This window comes from Podarcis gaigeae (assembly GCF_964106915.1).
Source record: "Podarcis gaigeae genome assembly, chromosome: 17".
NCBI classification, from domain to species: domain Eukaryota; kingdom Metazoa; phylum Chordata; class Lepidosauria; order Squamata; family Lacertidae; genus Podarcis; species Podarcis gaigeae.
This window is the reverse complement of record NC_139694.1, coordinates 23,594,187-23,614,528: the sequence shown is the minus strand read 5'-3', so window position 1 is coordinate 23,614,528 and position 20,342 is coordinate 23,594,187. Positions and strand designations below refer to the sequence as shown.

The 20,342-nt window shown below is 45.2% G+C and overlaps 1 protein-coding gene across 1 annotated transcript in view; it reads left to right on the top strand.

The window, feature by feature from the left end:
- TEK (TEK receptor tyrosine kinase) overlaps positions 1-20,342 on the top strand; it is a 47,253-nt gene that overhangs the window by 21,353 nt on the left and 5,558 nt on the right. The window contains exons 6-19 of the mRNA XM_083718488.1: positions 414-554; positions 1,429-1,560; positions 2,869-3,023; positions 3,629-3,779; positions 5,475-5,630; positions 7,395-7,529; positions 9,260-9,553; positions 11,650-11,946; positions 12,607-12,773; positions 14,183-14,393; positions 15,954-16,064; positions 18,064-18,254; positions 19,463-19,576; positions 20,212-20,282. Coding sequence (XP_083574614.1) covers positions 414-554; positions 1,429-1,560; positions 2,869-3,023; positions 3,629-3,779; positions 5,475-5,630; positions 7,395-7,529; positions 9,260-9,553; positions 11,650-11,946; positions 12,607-12,773; positions 14,183-14,393; positions 15,954-16,064; positions 18,064-18,254; positions 19,463-19,576; positions 20,212-20,282 — 2,326 coding nt within the window. The remainder of the gene's footprint in view (positions 1-413; positions 555-1,428; positions 1,561-2,868; positions 3,024-3,628; positions 3,780-5,474; positions 5,631-7,394; positions 7,530-9,259; positions 9,554-11,649; positions 11,947-12,606; positions 12,774-14,182; positions 14,394-15,953; positions 16,065-18,063; positions 18,255-19,462; positions 19,577-20,211; positions 20,283-20,342) is intronic.

The window sequence follows — 20,342 nt, the reverse complement described above, 5'->3', positions numbered from 1 at the left end:
CATTTTGTACCCAATGTAGATCCTTATTCCTGCTTTGTTTGTGATGTAGATCTTCGTTCCACCCTTGTTCCTGATGTAGATCTCTACTTGCCCTCTCTTCTCTGGTTGGGGAGGGAAGCTGGCACCATTTTGGTGTTCGTCTCAGGCGCCAAAATGTATTGAACTGGCCCCATGTGCTATGAAGAAACAAGCCAGTTAGCCCAGAGATGGAAGCAAGACCACGTTCCCGCCAGAGAGGAATGGCAGACCAAACTGATGGGCTTTGCGGAGATGGCGAAAATGACTGGGAAAATCAGAAACCAGGAAGACCAGCATTTCAATAAAGAAGGGGGCGGGATTTATAACTTACCATACCTTGCAGAGTCATAAGAGGGATACTTCATTGGTCTGACACTTTTCTTCTCCATTTACAGCTTGTGGAGAAAACAAATTTGGCAAGGCTTGCCAAGAGAGCTGTAAAGAAAAGTCAGGTTGCAAATCTTTTATGTTTTGCCTGCCTGACCCATACGGCTGTTCGTGTGCCTCAGGATGGAACGGACTGCAGTGTGATGAAGGTAAAATCATATACACGCTTTTACACTGGTGATGTGTGAAGGTGTTGTGGGGGGGCAGTGGGAGGGACAAAAAGTCACTTAAAAGCAGACTGTAGGCCAGATTGCTAGGTTTGTTTGTCAGACATTCAGAAACCAACAAGCCTGCTGTCCCAGCTATCTCAACCTAGTTAGCCCCCTAAAAACTCTGATACCCCATAATTAAATAAAATATACTCCCACAGAGACTACCTTACACCGTGTTTAAAACCAAAATCTCATTTGAATAGAAACTGTTTCTCAGGCAGCTAGACCTAGTCTTTATAACCCTGTACCTTCTTCCAGAAGGCAGAAGCTGAAAGAGATCATTTCCAGGGTGCACACTATCCTGCGCTATCTCTGCAGCTTTCTTACGGCACCTGGAAGCATAGATTTGATCCAAGGTGCTCATCTCGCTTTCAGGCCAAGGGAGCCAGTGTTTGTCCACAGTCAGCTTTCCAGGTCATGCGGCCAGCAGGATTAAACTGCTTCTGGCACAACAGGACACTGTGACGGAAGCCAGAGTGCACAGTAACACCATTTACCTTTCCGCCGCAACAGTACCTATTTATCTACTTGCACTGGTGTGCTTTCAAAACTGCTAGGTTGGCAGGAGCTGGGACAGAGCAACGGGAGCTCACCTGTTGCGGGGATTCGAACCACCGATCTTCTGATCAGCAAGCCCAAGAGGCTCAGTGGTTTAGACCACAGCGCCACCCGTGTCCCCAGTACACACAGAAATGCTCAAAGCAGATAACTCTTAACAAGCTGACGCAGTCACCTGATTCATGAGATCCAGAATGATCCTTTTATCTGATGCCACACGGTTAACTCTTATCCCGCCTGTGTGTTCTTGCAGGGTGTAAGCCCGGTTTTTATGGGCCCGACTGCAAAGTCAAGTGCAACGGCTGCAGCAACCGGGGAACGTGCGACAGCTTTAAGGGCTGCATCTGCCACGTGGGTTGGCACGGTCTGGAATGTGAAAAAGAAGGTAAAGCAAAGGTAACACTGTAGTGCAACAAAAGTCTTTTGTGCTTCGTACGAAGGTTGTTATCTCTCTCTCTCTCTCTTTGCCAAAACTTGCTTGCCGTAGCTCAGTGGCAGAGAACATGCTAATAGCTTCCAGCATTTCTCCGATGAAAATAGGGATGTCCTAGACTTGTCAATAATAAAACAAAACAAAACAAAACAAAACAAAACAAAACAAAATAATCATTTTATTATTTATACCCCATCCACCTGACTGGGTTGCCATCCACTCTGGGCGGCTTCCAACATATATAAAACCGGAATAAAACATTAAGTGTTAAAAACTTCTCAGTAAAGGGCTGCCTTTGGATGTCTTCTAAAGGCTGTATAGTTAGTTATCTCCTCGGCTCAGGGTTTGCATAACTCTGTACTCTCCAATAGGGACATCCTAGACTACTCTATTATTATTATTATTATTATTATTATTATTATTATTATTGGGGCAACCCATCTGACTGGGTTGCCCCAACCACTCTGGACAGCTTCCAATGTATATAGTAAAAGGGACCCCTGACCATTAGGTCCAGTCGTGACTGACTCTGGGGTTGCGGCGCTCATCTCACTTTATTAGCCGAGGGAGCCGGTGTACAGCTTCCGGGTCATGACTAAGCCGCTTCTGGCGAACCAGAGCAGTGCACGGAAACACCGTTTACCTTCCCACCGGAGTGGTACCTATTTATCTACTTGCACTTCATGCTTTCGAACTGCTAGATTGGCAGGAGCAGGGACTGAACAACGGGAGCTCACCCCGTTGTGGGGATTCGAACCACCGACCTTCTGATTGGCAAGTGCTAGGCTCTGTGGTTTAACCCACAGTGCCACCCGTGTCCCTTCTCCAACGTATATGAAAACATAATAAAACATTTTTAAAAATCTTCCCTATACAGGGTTGCCTTCAGATGTCTTCTAAAAGTTGTATTTCCTTGGCTTGGGGGTCGCATAAGTCCATACCCTCCAACATTTCTCTGATGAAAATAGGGACATCCTAAGGAAAAGTAGGATAGTCTGAGATCAAAGCAGAAACTTGGACGGCTTCTGTAAATCTAGGAATGTCCCTGGAAAATAGGGACACTTGGAGGGTCTGCTATCATAAGCTGATTAATCCAATTAAACCTATCAACCCTGGTTTCTTAGCTTCCTGGTTGCAAATAGGATAGCGTGTTTTTCCCCAAACTGAGCCAGGGATACCAGGCCAGATCCCTTCTATCTCTGGTGAGAATGAACAACCTACATAGCATGCTGTAAATTCTTTTATCTCCCTCACACACAGGTGCAGCAGATGAATCACCTGAGATAAAGAACTTGCCTGGCGCTGTGGAGCTCAATGCCGGTTCGGAGTTCAGATCTAGCTGCATAGCTACCGGCAAGCCACTTCCTACAAAAGAAGAAATTAAACTGATAAAAAAAGATGGGACGGTCCTTAAGGTAAGGTGCTGATCAGTTCCCTCTTTTGAGTGTGCAGGAGCTGTATTGTTGTTGTTGTTGTTTATTAGTGTACTGCCCTATACCCATAGATCTTAGGGTGATTCACAACATAAAATTACTACATAAAAACAGAAAATACATAATAAAAATAAAAGCTCATCCTGCACTTTTAATAACGGCATGGAAGAGAGGATTTCAGCAGATGTGACTATTAAAAGTGTGGTAGCCCTATCCTGCAGCATAGTGATTCCTCAAATACTGTGACCAAATAAACAAGATATCCTTTTAAGTGCGTTACTAAGCCCTCAGCTGATATGCAACATTCAAAGGCTCCATTTGTTTTTGAATGACACTTCCCACCCCACCCCAAAAATATAGAATAAAGCCCATTTGAACAGGCTCAAAATTCACCTAAATGAAATTTCTAGGTGAATTTTTGGAGTAACCTGCTTGGTCAAAATATCTAAGAAATGTCAAGGAAGGCAAAAAAGGGGGGAGGGGAAAAAAGATAAAAAAAGAGGTGTCAGTAAATCCAGTGAACTGTTATGAGTGAGGTCTGCACATGCTTAATTTAAATAATTTGTTTCTATTGTTTGCTGTTTTAGCCTAAACAAGTGGCAAATAGAAACCAGTCAGAAGTTACAGAAGCCACATTTCATGTTGAAAAAGTCCAGCCTTCTGATTCTGGAACATGGGTCTACATTGTTGAGACAGTGGCGGGCATGGTGGAACAACCTTTCCAAGTCACAGTTAAAGGTAACTGATAACCGTCTGACTTCAGACTTGACTACACCAAAATATCTCACCCAAATCAGTGCGGCCTAAGTATGCACTTAAATGATGTTGATTGCAATAAAAAGGTAAAGGTAAAGAACCCCTGACAGTTAAGTCCAGTCGTGAACGACTCTGGGGTTGCAGTGCTCATCTCGCTTTAGTGGCCGAGGGAGCCGGCGTACAGCTTCCGGGTCAAGTGGCCAGCATGACTAAGCCACTTCTGGCGAAACCAGAGCAGTGTACGGAAATGCCATTTACCTTCCCTACTTGCACTTTGAGGACTGAACTGCTTCTGGTGCAACAGGACACTGTGGTGGAAGCCAGTGTGCACAGTAACACCATTTAGCTTCCCGCCGCAACAGTACCTATTTATCTACTTGCACTGGTGTGCTTTCAAAACTGCTAGGTTGGCAGGAGCTGGGACCGAACAACAGGAGCTCACCCCATTGTGGGGATTCGAACCACCAACCTTCCAATTGGCAAGCCCTAGTCTCAGTGGTTTAGACCACAGCGCCACTCATGTCCCATCATTGATTGCAATAGGCATGCATTAATTAATGGATTGGTAAATCTTTGTTGATATTCAATGGTGATGCACCCTTAAGAGTCAGGTGTAGTTCCTCTGAGGGCAAGCCATGAGTTTTGCTGAAATGTTGATTTGAAGTAGAAAATGCCCTCAAAGAGGAGGAGGGAATTTCCCCCAGAATCCAGTCTGGTAAACACTATATGACTTTGGTGCTTGGTTTCTCATACTAATGAGAATGCCCAGAAGCAGAGGCCTCTGGAAATAATTTCAGTTGTCAAGGAAACCAAAGAACTGAGAAAGCAGTCAGCTAAATCTGACAGATGTAAATGCCCACAGATCTTAAAGGCCCTTTGAGTCTTGCCTGCATAACAGGACAAAATGAGTCACTGGCAAAGAAGATCAACAACAGTCACCCAACGTTGACTTGAGTACAGTTTTGGGTTAGAGAAGAACAGTAGCTTTCGACCAAATGACACGGAGAGCATTGCTGTCAGGGAGTCCGATCAACTGTAGGGATACTTGATTTTCTTTGGAAAGAAAAATGGAATGAGTATGAGAAAGGGAATGGGGAGACAGAGGGAGAAGAACCTTGCCTGAAAAGGAAGATGGGCAATCAGTTCAGCCATGATGGCCAATGGGAAGTAAATGACTCGGTCTCTTAGCTGTAGTGGCATTAGTCACGTGACCGAAATCGAGCACACCCTAAAATGCATCGCCAAACCTGGTGCTTGAAACCAGAGAGGCCTCTTATCCGTGGTGGCTGATGTCTGTTGGGTGTAAGGCAGGAGGTCAACAGTAGGTGGAGACAGAGCCAAAGAGAGGCAGAGCCAACTATAGATCGGTCTCCACTGCTCTCTAATGTCACCCGTTTCAAGAGCTGTTTCATAAGTTACCATTTCTGATGGGGAAACTAATCACTCTGTCTTGCAATGTATGAATAACAGGTTTCTGTAGATTCCATACTAGGGGCTCACATTCTGAAAGGATGTATCAGGACAAAATGACATGAGGATTACTCCCTCTAAGGCAGAGCAGCAGAATAAATATAATAATCGTATTCCTCCATTGCATGCCTCCTGATAATTTAGGAGACAGAAAAAAAGCTTCATTACTATTTTTGATGTTGTTAAACAATTCATCTTCTTGACCAGTTCTTCCCATGCCTCAAAAAGCTCCAACACTGGTAGAAAGAGGACATAATTTTCTCCTCATTGATACAAATGCTGATATATATAGCGGGGATGGACCGATTGTCTCAACGCAGCTTCTCTACAAAACCGCCAAATTTCAGTGGAAGACCTTGGAAGGTAAGAGTTTATCACAAGAGTTTCTGCTTCTTCATATAGGCCACATGTAGGCGCTACCATTGTTTTATTTCCCCCCAAACGATCTGGACACTTTGGTCAGTAGCTTCTGAGTATCATGGCTGCTTGCTACTTTCAGGATCCTGTCTTCAGCCACCAGTTGTGGGGGGACAAAAACTGGAAAGGGGGTTAGGGCACTCATTTCCTGTTTGTGAGCTTGTAACCACTGAAGACAAGACACTGATCCATCAAAGTTCTTCTTACAGTTCCATGAGGGAGAATTTTAGCAGAGGGTCTTCAGCCCCTCACCAGGCTACAATTCCCAGGATTCTTTAGGTCTACCTAAATGGCCTCGGTCCAGTATACCTGAAGGAGCGTCTCCATCTCCATCGTTCTGCCCGGACACTGAGGTCCAGTGCCGAGGGCCTTCTGGTGGTTCCCTCACTGCAAGGAGCCAAGTTACGGGGAACCAGGCAGAGGGCCTTCTCGGTAGTGGCACCCGCCCTGTGGAATGCCCTCCCATCAGATGTCAAAGAGAAAAATAACTACCAAACTTTTAGAAGACATCTGAAGGCAGCCCTGTTTAGGGAAGCTTTTAATGTTTAATAGGTTATTGTATTTTAGTGTTTTGTTGGAAGCTGCCCAGAGTGGCTGGGGAAACCCAGCCAGATGAGCAGGGTACAAATAATAAATTTTATTATTAATTATTATTATTACTATTACTTGAAAAGAAACTCTTGCATGGGCTGGTTGAGAACCCCCTCAGTGAATATTCAAATCCCCCCAACAGTGGCACCCACCTTGTGGAACGCCTCCCATCAGATGTTAAGGAAATAAACAACTACCTGACATTAAGAAGGCATCTGAAGGCAGCCCTATTCAAGGAAGTTTTTAATGTGTGACATTTTAAATTTTATTGTATCTTTAATATTTGTTGGAAGCCGCCCAGAGTGGCTGGGGTAACCCAGCCAGATGGGCAGGGTATAAATAATAAATAATAATAATATATTATTATTATTATTATTATTATTATTATTATTATTATTATTATTACCACCACTGATACGGGCTTTGCAGTGTTAAAATGCTGATGCAGTTAACCCTGGTTTGGGTCGTGGGCCAATGGTTAGCATCACACGTCGGTACACTGTTTGTGTTTAGCAGAGTGCTCGCAGTTGATGCGCCGCCTTGCCGTGGTTGAGGTTGCATTGGGGCCGCGCCATATGACCCCGCTGTGTGCGCATGCCCTGCAGCATGCGTGCATGACGTCAGTATGCCTCCTCCTCCTCCTCCCCCCCCTCCGTATTATATCTTTATTCATCACAATACATCAAAAACGGTCTCAACAAGGTTACAATTAAAGCACAAAACTTGTATTGAATCCCACAAAGGCGCTGCTTGTGGTATGTCCCCAGTCCTACCTCTGGCAAATAGGTTTTTACATTGTTCCCCAAAGCATTAAAATCTTTAAAATGCAGAGTCCAAGCAGAAAAGTCCCGATAATACTTTACTGAGCAACCTAGTTGAGAAGAAAGGAGCAAAGAGGTTTTGTCTTTCTTAGATCAGGTCCTGTACGTAGCAGGGAGACATATGACCAAACATACAGAGGAAAACTCCCTCAGAACTACACAGCCAACCAGAACACATGCGCCTCACTAAACATCACACAACCTTTGAGCAAAAGAAGTATATTTGTTTACAACTCTATCTTCCCTTATCACTTAGCAGTGCATGTAATTCTGTTGTTGTTCCTCCTTTCAAATGCAGTCACTGAAAGGATCTGGAAGTTAAGCGATCTGGAACCCAAAACAGAATATTCCTTCTGTGTCCGGCTGACTCGCAGAGGAGAAAAAGGCGTTGGGCATCCTGGGCCAGAGGCCAGTTTCACTACAGCTGCTGTTGGTATGCAGGTCTTCAGACCATTTTCATAAAGGGGATGCTCAATATCTTACAACTGTCTTCCTACCTGTGGCTACATTGTGCGCATGTACAGTGCTTCCTTGGTTCCCGAACGGCTCAGTTGAACAAATCGGCTTCCGAATTCCACAAACCCAGAAGTGAGTGTTCCGGTTTGCGAACGTTTTTTGGAAGCCGAACGTCCGCAGTGGCTTCGAATTGAGTGCAGGAAGCTCCTGCAGCCAATCGGAAGCCGCACCTTGGTTTTTGAACCATTCTGGGAGTCAAACGGACTTCCGGAACGGATTCTGTTTGAGAATCAAGGTACCACTGTATAGCCAGGTGCTTTTTTTCCAGCCAGAGCTCACTGGAACTCAGCTCTGGCACCTCTCGGGTGGGCGCAACTGCTATTCTGAGAGAATAAGGGAGAAAGCTCATGGTGAGCTCTGGCACCCCTTCTTCTAGAAAAATAGCACTGTGCATAGCCATTTGCATGTGGAAAAGGTATTTACCGGTACCTAAAAGCGATAAATTGAGCATGCTGGTGTGTGTTTTTAAAGTAAAAATAACAATAATTTGAATTAGAGCCATTAAAGAGTACATTGTATACAATCTCACGCTTTGTTACTGTGCCCTAGTGGCGTATCATGCTAAGTCAAACTGGTTTTGACCTTAAAAGCCTTAAACGGCTCAGGACCACAAAACCTCTTTCCATATGAACCTACCCGGACCCTGAGATCATCTTCCAAGGCCCTCCTTCGTGTGCCTCCTCCTCGAGAGGTCCGGAGGGTGGCAGCACGAGAGCAGGGCCTTCTCTGCAGTGGCTCCCTGTCTGTGGAATGCTCTCCCCAGGGAAGTTCGCCTGGTGCCTTCACTATACACCTTTAGGCGCCAGGCAAAAACGTTCCTTTTTCACTAGTCCTTTGGTTGATCTTACTGACATCCAATACCCTTTTAGAATGTGGCCCCTTTTGGAGGTTTTTTATTGGGTTGTTGTTTATAATTTGATTTTATATATTGTGATCTTATTTGTGAACCATCCTGAGAACTCCAGGTATAGGGTGGTGTATAAATTCTAATGATAATGATAATAATAATAAGAAATAAATAAATAAATAAATAAATAACATCCAGGTGTGCAAGCTCCTGGGGAGGAGATTGTGATAACTTTGCACCTCCTTCATCACTTTGCAGCTGTACAGAGCTGACCCGTGGCTTGGCTTAGAGTGTCATCCAAAACAAGCTTGTGGTTGAGCATTCTCCAGACTAACCAATGAGCTGCATTATTTCCTTGACATCTGAAGGGAGGGCATTCCACAGGGCAGGCACCACCACCAAGAAGGCCCTCTGCCTGGTTCCCTGTCGCTTCACTTCTCGCAGGGAGGGAACCACCAGAAGGCCCTCGGAGCTGGACCTCAGTGTCCGGGCAGAATGATGGGGGAGGAGACGCTCCTTCAGGTATACTGGGCCGAGGCCGGGTAGTGGTGGGTAATGGTGGTTATCTTAAATAAAAATAAATAACCATGATAGCTCAATGGGCTCTCAGAGGCTAAATGCTAGGGACACAGAGGAGGCCCTCCGCACCTTGCTACTGTGCTTTCTGGAAACCCCTGGGCAGCCATAGTGGGGAACAAGATGGCGGACCACAAAGGACTCTTGGCATCATCTTGGCAGGTTCTTCTTTTGCTCTGAGGGGTTCCAAGGGCATTAACATTCCTTCTCATGACTCTCTAAAGGCCTCCCTCCGCCAAGGGGCCTCTCCCTCGTTCCTAAAGGCACGACGGCGCTGACCTTCTCTTGGCAGCCGGTGGGGCAGCAGGTGGGAGAGGACGTCCAACTTGAAGTGCAGTGTAAGAGCGTGGATGATAAGAACGGGGGTTTCCCCATGACCGATCGGCTGGGGGGAAACAACTCCACCCTGGTCATCAAGAATCTAGAGCCCAGGCACCACTACAAGTGCAGAGTCCGTGTGAACAGCAAGTCCGAAGGAGAATGGAGCGACTATCTGGACGCGTGGACCTTCAGTGACCGTGAGTGAAGGGAGAGTCTAACAAGTCTAACACTTTGGATGACCTAGCAGGTCTCATTTGTAATTTGTACAGCATGGTCCACCCCAGGGCTGGGGAACCTCCTTTGCTCCTGGCATCGTGGATTCCAGTTCCCATCAGCCTCAGCCAGAATGGTCAATGGGTCAGGGAGGTCAAACGGCTCAGGAACGCCATACCTTTAAGGACCGCCTCTTTCCATAGGAACCTCCCTGGACCCTGAAATCATCCTCTGAGGCCCTTCTTTGTGTGTCTCCTCCACGTGAGGTCCCGAGGGTGACAACACGAGAACGGGGCCTTCTCTGTGGTGGCTCCCCATTTGTGGAATGTTCTCCCCAGGGAGGCTCACTGTTCCTCTTCAACCAGGCCTTGGGTTGATTACATCCAAGACCCTTTTAAAATGTGTTGTGGAAGCGGGGAGAGGGAGGTCATAGGTTTGTTTTTGTTTTTATTATGTATGTTTTGTGGGTTTCCCCCCTCTTGTATTTTTATGCTGTGAATCGCCCTGAGATCTCATAATAACTGAGTGCCTGCTGACACCTAGTGGCAGCAAAAGGCATTTCACGCTCCTCACTTCATTCACGCTCAAGTATCTTGAAAGGAAAATTTATTTCAGGAATTCACGGAGCTCATAATTATATTTCCTCACCAGGGCCAATACCGTTCCCTAACTTCTAAATCTGTCAATTGATGAAACGATTCTTAGGTACTTTTAATTTCATTATTAACTTGCCTTTTAAATCCACCAATTAATGCAGCTTAAATAACTTTGCATAGTGCCAAAACCTCAGCGGAGGAGGGTTTTCGGTTGTTGTTGTTTTTTAAAGAGACACTGATTTATCAAAAGCATTTTAAAAACTCTTTTCTTTAGCTTAAGAAGGTCCCAGGGAAGCTCACAAAATTACTTAGTAGGGCTTGCATCTACAAAGCATTTTATTCTAGAATAACTGGAGACTGTACTCTTGTTTTTGTCTACATAGTCCACACACAAGGTAGAGCTACTGCATCATCATTATTATTATTATTATTATTATTATTATTATTATTATTATTATTTTGCCCCTGAAAAGCATTTCTTGAGAAACTGGTTTCTTTCCTGGAACAACTGGTTCTGCATTTCAGACTGGTTCTGCATTAGCCCACATGTGAAACAGGCTAACACTTTACCTGCAAAACATTTGGGAGGTATTATCCCACATGAAGTTCTTGAAGATGTGTCAGAGTGCTTGCTGAAATCATCAGTTGAACATGCTGCATCCATTAAAAGTTAAAGAGAAGAACATGGTGTAAGATGCAGCTCAGGGGGCTGCGGATTAAGGAGTGCATCAATAGAAATGGCAGAACGACCTCTCCAAAAATAAAAATAAAATCTTTTGCAAGCTAGGGCTCACAGTATTTTAACAGGCTGAAATCAGGGGCAGCAACTATAGGGGGCAGAAGGGGCTTCGCTCGCCTTAATATTTGTGGGCAGGGGGCTGAGCCTCCCCAATATTGAGGGGGAGCGTACCCATCCCCCACTGCAGGGGAAAGCGCTCACACACCAGCCAGGGGTGGGACGCTCAGAGGGGTGCATGATGTCATGTGTATGATGTCACACAACTCCAGGCACCCTCAATGGGGGGGCAAGTCAGCACCCCTGGCTGCAATCCCATGCACACTTCCTCAGAAGTAAGTCCCACTTATAAATCTGGTACCTCGGTTCTTGAACGTCTCCATTGACAAACTTTTCAGAACCCCAACGCCGAAAACCCGGAAGTAAATGCTTCCATTTTCGAACACGCCTCAGAAGTCGAATGGCTTCCGCTGCGTGTTTTTCAATTTTCTCAATTGCAGATGCAGACCGCCCTTTGCGCCTTGGTTTTCAAACATTTCGGAACTCGAACGGTCTTTCGGAATAGATTACGTTCGAGAACCAAGGTGGCACTATATACTATTTTATTTGTTGTTGCCAAGTTTTGAACTCACAAGGCCAGCTCAATTCCTGAATCATTGCGAGTGATGAAAACAACTCCACGTGACTTTTCGTAGTGGATGCGCAGTGTGATGCGAAACAGAAGCTAATACACTTGTTTCTTTGCTAGAACGTCCCCCTGCACCTGATAACTTCACAATTATAAATGTCACCGACTCCTCGGCTGTCATCTCTTGGTCGACTGCGGTCGGGCATTCCATCTCCTCCATCATCCTCAGCTACAAAGGCCGTGGCAAGACAGAGCACAACCACATCGATGTCACCATAAAAAACACTACCGTCACCCAGTACCACCTCAAGGGTCTTGAACCAAACACCGAATATGTGGTTCAGATAAGGGCACAGAACAACGTCGGGCCAAGTGATAATCTTTCAGCTGAACTAAAAACCCTCCCAGAAATGAAAGGTTAGTTTTAGCAGAGATCAGAACATCTCATGTACCGAGCAAGTTTACGCATGTTTATTCCAAATGAATTGAGTCCCAGCAAAAGCTGCAAAATGCATGTTGTGGTTGATAGGATTTCCATGGTGATGCTTTAACTGCTGCTGTTTTGCCATTTGTGTGTATGTGGCTTATGTATAATTAGGACATTATAGACCCTAATTTCCCACGAGCAGAACTTCACTCATGCGAATGGAGGCAAACTCCTTTGCAGAACTTTTATCAAACTTTACTGCCTGTGGTCTGCAGTTATGCTCTCAATACCGATGCTTTCTAGAGCAGGCAATTGGAAATAGAATATTGTCAGCACTAGATACAAAGACAGGGTGTAAGAAACACAAGTTAAAGCACCGCAGGAAAATTATGCAGTCAGGTTGAATGCACTGTTCGGACCCACTTCTGCCAAAATGGATTATAGGCAACAATCCAGAAAACCTAAAGTCCATTGAAGCATGTGAGTGAGTCCCTTACATCCCTCTGGTTTCATAAAGGCATCTAGCTTTAATTAGCTCGCACCAATATTCCCCTGCCTTTGATTTTATGTAAAATTTGGGTTCTAGTATTTGTCGATGAGGTACTGTATTCAACTTCTTTTGATTTATTATTTTATTTTAATGCATATAGTTCCCACAGTTCCATTTGAGCACAAAGGAGGGAGAATGCTACTGATTGCTATCTTGGGCTCTGCAGGGATGACCTGCCTGACAATTCTGCTGGCCTTTTTCATCATGCTGCAGCTAAAGCGTGCAAATTTCCAGCGGCGAATGGCCCAGGCCTTCCAAAACGTGGTTGTAAGTCCTTTGGTTTTCCTTGAGGATAGATCTGCGAATGAGGCATTAAGTAAAGAGTACACACGGGTGGCACTGTGGTCTAAACCACAGAGCCTAGGGCTTGCTGATCAGAAGGTTGGTGGTTCAAATCCCCGCGATGGGGTGAGCTCCCGTTGCTCGGTCCCTGCTCCTGCCAACCTAGCAGTTCGAAAGCACACAGTGCAAGTAGATAAATAGGTACCACTCCAGCGGGAAGGGAAATGGTGTTTCCGTGCACTGCTCTGGTTCGCCAGAAGCGGTTTAGTCCTGCTGGCCACATGACCTGGAAGCTGTCTGCAGACAAACGCCAGCTCCCTCGGCCTATAGAGCGAGATGAGCGTGCAACCCCAGGGTCATCCACGACTGGACCTAACGGTCAGGGGTACCTTTACCTTAACCCTTTCAAATACAGTTTGATGAGCGTTTCCCATTTCAAATTGGTTAATCTTAAAGGTGTCACACAGAACTGTTAACACGGGACTCCCAAAATAGGAAATGATTATTCCCCTCCCCTAAACATTCCTGTATCAAAATTGGTTTTGCTTGTAACTTACGTAAAACCTTGATTGTTACCCTAAGTGGTGATACTTTACAAAAACCAAACCCACTGACAAATCACCAGATGGGTGGGCTGCACCTAGTAAAAATTAGGAGGAATTATACCAATTCATGCAGATATAATAAAAGTAACCAGATATAACAGGATTCATTCCACACAGGTATTCCTGCAATGCAGGTTCATATTCCCTCTGGAAAATCTTTGCCTACTTTCCTTCGGTCAGTTAAATTGACTATATGTTTATGGGTGCTTTTAAGCCAAGGAAAACCTATTCTGCTGCACACCGATACAAGTGGTGTTTTTTAACTCATTTTAGAGAAACTTCATCTTCACAGAACAACACCACTTCACACAACAAGATTACATAAATATGCTTTTAATGCATCCCGTTCTGAGTTGTTATCTTCTTCTGTAAAAAGGTAAAGGTAAAGGTACCCCTGCCCGTACGGGCCAGTCTTGACAGACTGTGGGGTTGTGCGCCCATCTCACTCAAGAGGCCGGGGGCCAGCGCTGTCCGGAGACACTTCCGGGTCACGTGGCCAGCATGACATCGCTGCTCTGGCGAGCCAGAGCCGCACACGGAAACGCCGTTTACCTTCCTGCTGGTAAGCGGTCCCTATTTATCTACTTGCACCCGAGGGTGCTTTCGAACTGCTAGGTTGGCAGGCGCTGGGACCGAGCAACGGGAGCGCACCCCGCCGCGGGGATTCGAACCGCCGACCTTTCGACCGGCAAGCCCTAGGTGCTGAGGCTTTTACCCACAGCGCCACCCGCGTCCCTATCTTCTTCTGTACCAACCACTAAATAGTGTTTGCCTAACTTTTCCCCCCAGAGAGATGAGCCAGCTGTGCAGTTCAATTCAGGAACTCTTACTCTGAGCCGGAAAGCCAAAAATAGCCCAGAACCCACAATCTACCCAGTTCTGGAGTGGAATGACATCAAATTTCAGGATGTGATTGGAGAAGGCAACTTTGGCCAAGTTCTCAAAGCACGAATCAAGAAGGATGGCTTGCGAATGGACGCAGCCATTAAAAGGATGAAGGGTGAGTCTTTGCGGGAGCCTCTTAAGGCGGCAAATCTGTAGGAGAGATTTGAAGGTTGCTAATACCTGGCCTCGAATCATGGTCTTTTAAATGTTGGCTTAACGGGCCAACCGTATTATATGCAAAAGCATGTAACAGAGCCTGGATGCAGTTCTTTTTTAAAAAAGTGGGAATGAGAAGAGAAGCAGTAGGATCAGTTTTTTATGACCATTTATTAATTTTCCAAAAATATAACATCAAAAATAAACATAAAACAACAATATATAAAGAAAAAATGAGAAAAGAAACGAAAAGAAAAAACCATCATAATAAAAATATTTAAACCATAATTTTTGCTTGACTTCCCTCCCCTCCCCTCTTAGTTTCATTGTTTAATGCTTGTTCATGCATGTCCTTATAATCTTAATAATCCATTTTTTGGACCTTGTTCATCTTAACACAAGTGAGTTTTTAAAAGTTACACTAACGTAAACATCTATACACAAAGCTTAAAAAGTGGGCATGAAACCTTTACCCCCTTTTTTATTATTCAAAGTCCTCTTTCTGTCTGTAGGGTCTGGATCTGCTTAACCACTTCCCTGTGGGAATATTGTTTGACATAGCGGGCTCGCCAACAGCTGAAAATCCGCATTTTTCAAATATGTTTTGTCCATCGTTAATGGGAAAGCAAATTTAAACTTAAGAAAAATCAACATGTCACCATTCCAGCAGGAACATCATATGGTTCTCCCCCCACCAAAAAAAAATAAAAAATTGGAAGGTGCAAGTAGCATACTGTACAAGGAGGATCAAGGGAGAGCGTGGATGAGCCCAGTGTCAAACAATTCTTATCCCACGCTTTCTAGCGAATCTTCCCCATCACTTTCCTTACTGTAGGAAGTCTATTTGGGGAGAGGGGTATTGAGCAAGAGGGTCAACCTGAACTTCTGGGCATGTGACCAAATTTCACCTGGAAGCACATTTAAAAAACACCGTATTTTTCGCTCTATAGGATGCACTCAACCATAGGATGCACCTTGTTTTAGAGGGGGAGAACAAGGGGAAAAAAATCTGCCCCTCGCTGCTCAGCGCCCCTTCAGTGAAGCGGCAGGAGAAACGGAGCCCCTTCCATTTCTCCTCCTGCTTGGCTGAAGGGGCGCTGCGCAGCTCTCCCTCTCTGCTGAAGCCAGGAGAGTTTTGCTCTCCTGGATTCAGTAAAAGGAACCCAAAGCCTAGAGAGCGAGAGGGGTCGGTGCGCACCGACCCCTCTCGCTCTCCAGGCTTCAGCAAAAGCAACACGAAGCCTCCGGAACGCAGAGGGAGCGCCACCTCTGTGCTTCGGAGGCTTCGCGTTGCTATCGCTGAAGCCAAGGAGCCTGCATTCGCTCCATAGGACACACACAGATTTCCCCTTAATTTTGGGAGGGGGAAAAGTGTGTCCTATAGAGTGAAAAATACGGTAAATTATTATGACATACGGTTTTGTGGGCTAAAGCGCATTTCATCAGGTGCATTAAACAAACACATGGTAAGCATTGTAGGAGTAACTGATGCACAGCACTTTCTTTTTTTAATTTGCAGAATATGCCTCCAAGGATGATCACAGAGATTTTGCTGGGGAACTGGAAGTACTTTGTAAACTTGGACATCATCCCAACATCATCAACCTTTTGGGAGCATGCGAACACCGAGGTACAATGCTTTTCAACATACCAGACAATGAAAACCCAACTAGTTTAAAAATGATTTCAAAAATACAGAAAAAGAAGTAGGATAAAAGAGGGAGAGAGAAACGGAAGAAAAAGGAGGAAAGGGAAATAAAACAACAACAACAATGTTGTGTGTGTGTGTGTGTGTGTGTGTGTGTGTGTGTATACACAGAGCTCTCAGTCACAATTAAATCTACATTCTGAATCTTCCCAGCTCTCACCTGCCACAATGCTTTTCTATAGGTGTTTGTTTTAAAGTTCTGTGGCTACATTTGTTTTAAAACATATTCAAAATAGGATCAGCTGGAATTTGTGCACAGGTAGACAGGTTGCACAATTTTTTAAACACAAAAAGGCATGCGCGCGCGCACACACACACACACACATATATATATATATATTCCTGTTTGATGATATGCTTCAGGCACCACACAAACACAAAGGCAGCTCTTCCAGAATATGAAAGCACAGATCTTCAAGAAGAATCCTTTCTCTCTGGTGAGGACTCGAAAACTGTCACTTGCCAAAGCAGAAAAGGCTCTTTCTTAACCAGTTGTGCTTCTGAGAGTGGCAAGATGCATAGCATATACACTGATGCAGAATGCCTTGGGTGGACAGGATCATATGGAACGAGGCAGTCTTCCAGATATCCTGGCCTCAAGCTTTTGACGGCTTTGTAAGAAAGAAGCATCCCTTTGAATCCTGCCCAGCAATGAACTGGGAGTGTTGCTGCTTTTTGCCCTGTTTTAAAGTTTCAGCCAGTGCAGTAAAAAAAAGAGTAAAGGTAAAGGACCCCTGGACGGTTAAGTCCAGTCAAAGGTGACAATGGGGTTGCGGCGCTTATCTTGCTTTCAGGCCGAGGGAGCTGGCATTTGTCCACAGACAGCTTTCTGGGTCATGTGGCCAGCAGGACTAAACTGCTTCTGGCGCAACGGGACACTGTGAAGGAAACCAGAGCACATGGAAATGCTATTTACCTTCCCATTGCAGCGGTACCTATTTATCAACTTGCACTGGCGTGCTTTCGAACTTCTAGGTTGGCAGGAGCTGGGACAGAGCAACGGGAGCTCACCCCATCGTGGGGATTTGAACCACTGACCTTCTGATTCTCAAACTTAATCCGTTCCGGAAGTCCGTTCCAAAACCAAAGCGTTCCAAAACCAAGGCACACTTTCCCATAGAAAGTAATGCAAAACGGATTAATCCGTTCCAGACTTTTAAAAACAACCCGAAAAACAGCAATTCAACATGAATTTTACTATCTAACGAGACCATTGGTCCATAAAATGAAAGCAATAATGTACTTTACTATAAAATAAACAGTATTGTAGATGATAAAAATTTAAATTTATTCTTACCTGCACTGATGATAGTCATTGGATGGGAGGCTTTTATCCATTTCCACAGTCACACAATCAATCAATAAATCCATCAAACAGTAGCTGAACTGGGTTCCACACAGGCACAGAAACAAATTAACCGAGAAAGCCTCAAAAACAAAAAACACAGAGTAAATATCAAAAATAAAAGCACCAAATATAAGCTCCAAATATCACCTCAGAACACTGCAATCAGAAATGGAAGGCTTGAATGGAAGGCGACAGTAAAAACGGAAGCTCAGGACTCAAAACGGAGCACGTTCAGCTTCTGGGGAAAAGTTTGAAAACTGGAACACCTACTTCTGGTTTTGCAGCGTTCGGGTTCCAAGTTGTTCAAAAACTGAGGTGCCACTGTATTGGAAACACTGAAGGCAAGAGAAGTTGTGGGTAGGATAGGATTTGCATTAGAACCTTTCATCCTGCAGGGATAGCATAGAGAGAACTGAAAACCTTTGGTCAGCTTCATTTGGGGCTGGGGTGAGGAGGGGGAAAATGCTCTGGGCCCCCCAAACCCTTCAAGAATCCCTGCCTCCAAGACTCCTAAATTTGGAAGGCCAACATTTTTCGCACAGGCTCTCTGAACTCCTCACTGTTTTATGCCAGGGTACCTCTACCTCGCCATTGAATATGCTCCCCACGGAAACCTGCTAGACTTCTTGAGGAAGAGCAGGGTCTTAGAGACCGACCCGGCCTTTGCCATTGCCAACAGCACAGCCTCCACACTCTCCTCACAGCAGCTACTGCACTTTGCAGCGGATGTGGCCCGGGGGATGGACTACCTGAGTCAAAAACAGGTAGGTTGCTTTGTTTCATTTTGCTAATGCAAGTTATTTACCGAGTCTTCCACTAGGGTTGCCACCCATCTTGTGTAATATTTCAATGTAAAAATGCTATCATGGAATCGATATAGGATATATGAATCAATACAGGATACAGTTTTGCTGATTCTCCCTCTGTCTCTCTGCCCCATACTCTCCAACACTTTGAAGCCAAAATCCAGGAGGCCATCTTGCTGGGTTTTTTTGTCGCGAGAGCACGGTGCCCATTTTCGTTGCGATTTTGCACCGTGCTCCCCACACTTGAAAAAAGATCTTTTTTACACACAGCACCCACATATGTGACTTTGGAGGCACTGCACGAATTCACATGCAGTGGGAGAAAGCACTTTGGGGGGGGCAGGGAATTGCACCACGAAATCGCACGAGATCATGGGAACCCAAATGGCCACTGTGCTCTTGTGATAAAAAATGGGTTGTCCCAGTCTGGGACACTAGCAAGGTATGCAGTCCCCCACTCCGTTCTGTCCTGTATTTTGCCAGACCAAAAGTAGCAACTCTATCAGCGACGGGGGTGAGGAAGTCCGTTGACCTACTTCCTAGGTGCAGTAACGCTGTGGGGCACTGTCACCTCCCGCCAGAGCCCCCTGACAGGAACTGCTCGGCCGGTGGATTCCTGGCTCCCCTCTGACGGCCGGGGAGATTGAATACTGCCTGCCTGCCTAATTGGCCAATCACACGCAGGCATATGGATTGTAAGCTGGAGGAAGGGAGGGCCTGACTGAGCCTGCAAGCTTTACTCAAGTCTGGCCCCCCTGCATTTGAATAGCCTGCCTCTTCCCCTACAACAGGCATAGGCAAACTTGGCCCTCCAGATGTTTTGGGACTACAACTCCCATCATCCCTAGCTAACAGGACCAGTGGTCAGGGATGATGGGAATTGTAGTCTCAAAACATGTGGAGGGCCGAGTTTGCCTGCCCTACAACAACCACACCTCTCATCATCCCTGACCATTGGCCAGGCTGTCTAGTTGGAGTTCAGCAATATTTGGAGGGCTACAGGTTCTGCGACCTCATAATTACCAGCCAAAAGCCCGTGAAGTATGCACAGGGCTTAAGTTGCAATAAGCCTTTGCAATGTGTGATGCACACATCAGAAAGATAGGACAAACATTTTCTATTTTGGGAAGAGAGAGAAAAAGCAGCAATGTTTTTGTTTCCTTTAGTTTATCCACCGGGATCTGGCAGCAAGGAACATCTTGGTTGGAGAAAACTATGTTGCGAAAATAGCAGATTTTGGACTGTCTAGAGGCCAAGAGGTTTATGTTAAAAAGACAATGGTAAGAAAGACCAAATTTGTCAGCTATGTTTCTTGCGCAGAGGTAACACCTGCCCTTTGATATTACCTGTAAAAAAATGAAATTCCTCTTCAGAAGCAGCAGAAATTAAAAATGGAGCTTCCTATAACATCTGAGAGGACAAAGGCTGCAGTCCTGTTGAAACTACTGGGACTTAAGCCTAAAGTCTAATAGTTTAGGACTGGGACAGTGGACAGTTAAGGGGGAAGTTTTCAGCTTTTGCTATTTTTAGATTTCACCCATTCAGAGTTGGAGAACCAGCTGCTACATGTGACAAAAGTTGAGATGAGTTTTGCATTTCCACAAACGTCAGAGTTCATCAATGCAGGAGCAAGATCAAAGTGCAAACTTCACAATGTACAGATTTGAAAACCTTCACCACTGCCACTCTAGATGCATCCCTGGTTCTCTTGTGCATGGGGGAACAACAAAAAACAAACACGGGGGAAGTATCCATCAATTTAAGGGCAGGGAGCCAGTCTGCAAAGGGCTGCTTACAAAGAAGTCTAACTATAAAAATGAAGGGGAAAGCCATTCTGGGTTAGGGGACTCTGGTAATGCATCAGAACAGAACTGTTGTGAGAGGCTGTAACACCATTACAAATTCATTGTTCTAGGGAAGGCTTCCAGTGCGATGGATGGCGATTGAGTCCCTAAATTACAGCGTGTATACCTCAAACAGTGATGTGTAAGTGACTCCGTTTATGTAGTTTCTGACTCTGTGATGCTGGGATTTAAAGTGACCTTC